At 61.7% G+C, this 5656-nt stretch overlaps 1 protein-coding gene across 1 annotated transcript in view; it reads left to right on the top strand.

Moving 5' to 3' along the window:
• PKD1 (polycystin 1, transient receptor potential channel interacting) overlaps positions 1-5656 on the top strand; it is a 42931-nt gene that overhangs the window by 15396 nt on the left and 21879 nt on the right. Inside the window, 6 exon segments of the mRNA XM_027771007.1 lie at positions 176-796; positions 1070-1226; positions 1404-1656; positions 1766-1961; positions 5267-5437; positions 5514-5651. Of these exon segments, the coding sequence (XP_027626808.1) occupies positions 176-796; positions 1070-1226; positions 1404-1656; positions 1766-1961; positions 5267-5437; positions 5514-5651 (1536 nt within the window).

The following is a 5656-nucleotide window of genomic DNA, read 5'->3' as shown; positions in this document are numbered from 1 at the left end:
CCTCCGCTGTCTGGTCGCCCCCCCACCCCTCACCCACCACCCCGTCTCTGCTCTCACCTGCCCTCCGCTGTCTGGTCGTCCCCCCACCCCTCACCCACCACCCTGTCTCTGCTCTCACCTGCCTGCCCCCCTCCTGTTTTCCTGGCCTCCCTGATCCCCCCATCCCGGTCTGCAGGTGACCTCATCCACCTGGCCAGCTCGGACCTTCAGGGTCCTCAGCCTTCAGAGCTGGGGGCTGCACCCGCCTCGCTGATGGTGGCACCCAAGGCCTACAACCTGTCGTCGGCCCTCATGTGCATCCTCATGCGTTCCCGTGTGCTCAACGAGGAGCCCCTGACCCTGGTGGGCGAGGAGATCGTGGCCCAGGGCAAGCGCTCAGACCCGCTGGGCCTGCTGTGCTACGGCAATGCCTCTGGCCCTGGCTGCCACTTCTCCATCCCTGAGGCCTTCAGCGGGGCCCTGGCCAACCTCAGTGACGTGGTGCAGCTCATCTTCCTCGTGGACTCCAACCCCTTCCCGTTCGGCTACGTCGGCAACTACACCGTCTCCACCAAGGTGGCCTCCATGGCCTTCCGGACGCGGGCCGGCACCCAGGTCCCCATTGAGCGGCTGGCCTCGGAGCGCGCCATCACTGTGAAGGTGCCCAGCAGCTCAGACCAGGCCGCCCAGGGCCTCCGCACACCTGCCGGCTCTGCTGTCATCCAGCCCCGGGCCTCTGTCAGCGCCGTGGTGTCCCCGGACAGCAGCAACCCCAAGGCCGGGCTGCACCTGCGGCTCACCTACACGGTGCTGGATGGTGGGTGCCTGGGCGGGTGTCTCCCCTCGCCCCAGCCTCGTCCCGGGTGGGCAGCCTTTCTGACAGGTCCCCATGTTGAGGTCGCTGGCACTGTCAGCCCTGGGGCCTGGCTGGAGGGAAGGCCCAGCCCGCAGGCACCCGACACTGCCTCCAGCCAGGACTGCTGTGGCCCTGCTCAGACAGCGCCCAGGAGAGGGAGGCTCAGGAGGGTGCCCAGGCCGCCCCCGTGTTGGGGGGCTCCCCAGGGGCCCTGAGCGTGCTCACCCCCCACAGCACGTTACCTGTCAGAGGAGCCCGAACCCTTCCTGGCTGCCTACCTGCACTCCGAGCCGCGGCCCAACGAGCACAACTGCTCGGCCAGCAGGAGGATCAGCCTGGAGACGCTGGCGGGCGAAGACCACAGGCCCTACACCTTCTTCATTGCCCCAGGGTGAGCCCCGCTGGCCTCAGAGTGTCGGTCTGAGGGGTCCGGGCTAGCCACAGTCCTGTGGGTTCCGTGGGAGTGAGTGGCAGCTGGAAGATGGGGTAGTGAGTGGGCACAGTATCTGGGGGCAGAACCGCCTCCTGGGCCAGCAGGGCCCAGCAGTGACCCTGCGTCCCTGCCCAGGACCAGAGACCCGGGTGCAAGCTACCACCTGAACCTGACCAGCCACTTCCACTGGTCGGCACTGGAAGTATCCGTGGGCCTGTACACGTCCCTGTGCCAGTACTTCAGCGAGGAGGAGATGGCCTGGAGGACAGAGGGGCTCGTGCCTCTGGAGGAGACCTCACCCAGCCAGGCCGTCTGCCTCACCCGCCACCTCACTGCCTTCGGCGCCAGCCTCTTCGTGCCCCCCAGCCGTGTCTACTTCATCTTTCCCGTGAGTGGGCAGGGCCCTGGGTCTCTTGGCAGGGTTGCGGGGGCCTGGGTCGGCCCCAGCTATTTGGAGAAGGTGCCTCACCTCCCGGGTGGGGGCTCTGTCCTCCCAGGAGCCGGCCGCGGGCACGAACTACGTCATCCTGCTCACGTGCGCCGTGTGCCTGGTGACGTATGCGGGCACAGCCGTGGTCCTGCGGAGGCTGGACCAGGTGGACGTCAGCCGGGTCCGCACCGTCCCATTCTGTGGGAAGGGGGGCCGCTTCAAGTACGAGATCCTGGTCAAGACCGGCTGGGGCCGGGGTTCAGGTGAGGGCGGGGACTGCTGGGTGGGGGCCGTGGCCCTCCCTGGCCCAGGGACCTCGGGCTGTCCTCCTGCAGACTCAGGTGTTTAAGGCAGGTCCTCAGCTTGCCAAGTGCTGTGCGGCAGCTCCCCCGCCCTCGACGACCTCATGGACGCCCCGTCCTGAGGATCTGCAGCTCCTGGTGTGAGGCAGGTGCGGGGTCGGGGCTGCCCACGTGTGAACTCACCCACCAAAGGCAGCGAGCAGTCAGTGTGCTGGTTGTGGTCGTCTGCGTCCTTCAGGGTGTGTGTGCAAATGCAGAAAACCCTCTCCTTGCTGCCGTGTAGGCGTGCTGTGTATCTACGCTGCAGCTGAAGGCTCAGGGCTGCCCGCGTGCCTGGTGCTCAGTGAGGGGGGCATGCAGGCCGTTGGTGGGGCACGCTCCTCCCTAGGGTTCCTGTGACATGCCAGCGCCTCTCTTCTGTGCCTTGCTGAGCCGTCCCGGTGAGTCTGTGGACTTCCACGTTCACCGTGGCACGCCTCGGAGCCCTGGGAATGGTCATGTCAGCCTCTCTGCTCTGCGACCTGGCTCAATGGTGGTGACGTCACCACCCACGCGAGCTCCAGCCAGCGTCTGAGCCTCAGCCGGGCCGGCGTAGCAGCTCGCTCTCTCTCTCTCTCTCATGGGTCTTTGCTGTAGGGTACATGCATTCACCAGAGAGAGACAGTGAGAGATCACCTGCCGGGGGAGAGATGGCCACACCACAGTCCCCTCTCCATTCTCCTCTCAGGATTCTGGGCACATAGGCACACGCGCCTCGTATCGTTTTCAGGCTGTTAGGTCTGGGACTTGAACCGTAGTCAGCCATGTGGGAGTCTAGCCGCCTCAACTACCACACCACCAGCTGGCTCCCCCAGTTTTTTTTTTGACATAGGGTGTGTGCACTCACCAGAGAAAGATAGCGACAGGGCAGTCGGGAAATCGCCCCTAGGGAAAACGGCCATGCCACAACCCCTGCTCCATTCTCCTGGGGTTTGGGACACACACATGTGGCCCGTGGTTCTCAAGCCGCCAGGTCTGGGACTCAGACTGCAGTCGACCGTGTGGGAACCCAGGGCCTTACTACGCCTCCTGCTGCCCCTCATCCTCTTTCCGTCAGTGTTTCTCTAAATTCCTTCCCCTTAGATTTATGCCACAGCGTGCACAGGGATGGAGAGGGAAGTGAGGAATCACTACCTGGCGGGACCGCGCTGTTGTCCTTCTCTCCTCCTGGGGTTGGGCACGCGGGCACGCGAGCATGCACGCGCTCCAGTATGAGTCTCGAGCCACCGGGCCCAAGCTTACAGGACGGGCCACGTGGGGTCCAGCTGCCTCTGCCACCGTGCCACCTGCTGGCTTCCCAGCTCGCTCTCTCTCTTTTTAAAGATTTTTATTACAGGGTGCATGTGTGCTCCAGAGAGACAGACAGAAAGTGAGAAGTCACCCTCAGGTGTTCTGGCTGCACCACAACCCTTCCCTTCCCTTCTCCTCTCGGGATTTTAGGCATGTATGCACACATGCCCAGTGTGAGTTTAAGCCACCGGGTCCAGGACTCAAACCGCAGTTGACTATGTGGGAATCCAGGGACGTAACCACTGTACCATCTGCTGGTCCCCCCCCAATTCTGTTTTATTTTAATAATTATTTTATTTAACTTCATGTATTTATTTTAACGTGACTAGAGAGAGACAGAGCTAGAGACAGCAAGCTGCCAGATCCAGGACTCAAACCAGTCGGCCGTGTGAGAATCCAGTGCCCTTAACCACCATGCCACCTGCCAGCCCTTCCCAATTCTTTTGATTATTATTTTCTTTATTATCCTTTTTATTTAAGTTTTCATTAAAAAAAGAAAAAAGATTTATGCCAGGGGCCGGCAGGTGGTATGGTAATTAAGGGCACTGGACTCCCAAGTGGCCAACTGCAGTTCGAGTCCCAGACCTGGCGGCCTGCTTTCTCACTTTCCCCTTCCCTCTCTTCGCTCTTTTTTTCTTTTTTTTGAGAGGTTTTCACTATAGGGCGCGTGCGCTCGCCAGACAGAGACAGACAGAAAGCGAGAAATCACCCCAGGGGAGATGGCCACACCGCAGTCCCTTCTCCTCCACTCTCCTCTCGGGATCTTGGGCACGCACACACATGCGCCTGGTGTGAGTTTAAGCCACCGGGTCTGGGACGCGAACCGCGGTCGACTACATGGGAGTCCAGCGACATAGCCATTACGCCAACTGCTGGTCACCCCTCTCTTCACTCTTACTCACTTGCTCTGTCCCTCTCTGGTCAAATTAAAATAAAGGAAGAAAGAAAGAAAGAAAGAAATTCTTAAAAGACTTGTGCCGTAGGCATGTGAGCTTGCTAGAGGGGAGGAGCGAAGTGAGAAGCACCCCCAGGGGATGGCTATGCCACAGTCCCTTTTCTTCCATTCTTGGGATCTGGGTATACGCCACATGCCCAGCCTGATTTTCAAACCATCGGGTCTGGGACTCAAACCATGCAGTGGGCCATGCGGAGCCCAGCTACCTTCACTCCACACCACCTGCTGGCTCAGATGAGTATTTTAAAAACGGCCAGTGACTGACTGGCTGTGGTTCAGAGCCAGGTCTCAGGTACAAAAAGCATGCCAGGTGTGTGTGTGTGTGTGTGTGTGTGTGTGTGTGTGTCCCAAATCCTGATCAGACAGAAAAAGGGAGAGAAGGAAAGTGAGACCAGCAGATGGTGTAATTATGTTGTTAGACTCGTGTAGTTGACCACAGTTCGAGTCCCAGACCGGTAAACTTAAAACTCAGGCCAGACGCCTGTGTGTGCCCGAGATCCCGAGAGGAGAATGGAAAAGGGACGCGGCGTGGTCACTCTGTCTCTCTGGCCAGTGTAGCCCCCTATAGCAAAAGTCTCTCAAAAGAAAAGAAAAATGAAGAAAGGGTCCTGGCATGAGCTGGCCTCGCCGCGCTCCGTCCCCGACGAGTGCACGCGTCCTCGGGCAGTTATGGAGAGGGTCTGGCGGTTCGCTGCTGGAGGCCATCGTGGCGGGCTGCGCCGTCCCGGCCAGTGTGAGCGGGCCGTGGCTGACTCGTCCCGGGCTGTGACATGCGTCTCCAGCGATGGGACTCAGGAGGGCGGCTGTGCCCTGCGTGGCCGTGCTGCACGGCAGGACATGTGGATTCAGGAGAGGAGCTGGAGGGCCAGGGCCGCCGCAGCGCGGTCAGGTGGACCTCGGAGGCTGAGGAGAAACCCCTGCCCGGGGTCTCGTGTGTGAGGGGCACAAACCCCAAGCTCTGCCACCTCCCTTCGACCTCCAGGAACCACGGCCCACGTGGGCATCATGCTGTACGGGGTGGACAGCCAGAGTGGCCACCGGCACCTGGACGGGGACGGGGCCTTCCACCGCAACAGCCTGGACGTCTTCCAGATCGCCACGGCGCACAGCCTGGGCAGCGTGTGGAAGATCCGAGTGTGGCACGACAACAAAGGTGCGCGGGTCCCCGCCGCCGCCACCCCCCACTCCCGTGCCCAGGGCCCGCGGCCCTAACCTCCTGCACCCCACAGGGCTCAGCCCCGCCTGGTTCCTGCAGCACGTCATCGTCAGGGACCTGCAGACGGCACGCAGCACCACCTTCCTGGTCAACGACTGGCTGTCGGTGGGGGCCGGGGCCGGGCTGGTGCAGAAGGACGCGCTGGCAGCCAGTGAG

The sequence above is a fragment of the Tupaia chinensis genome, unplaced genomic scaffold (assembly GCF_000334495.1).
Source record: "Tupaia chinensis unplaced genomic scaffold, TupChi_1.0 Scaffold000178_1, whole genome shotgun sequence".
In the NCBI taxonomy this organism is placed as follows: domain Eukaryota; kingdom Metazoa; phylum Chordata; class Mammalia; order Scandentia; family Tupaiidae; genus Tupaia; species Tupaia belangeri.
The sequence above is the reverse complement of the archived record's forward strand: the minus strand, read 5'-3'. Positions and strand labels throughout refer to the sequence as shown.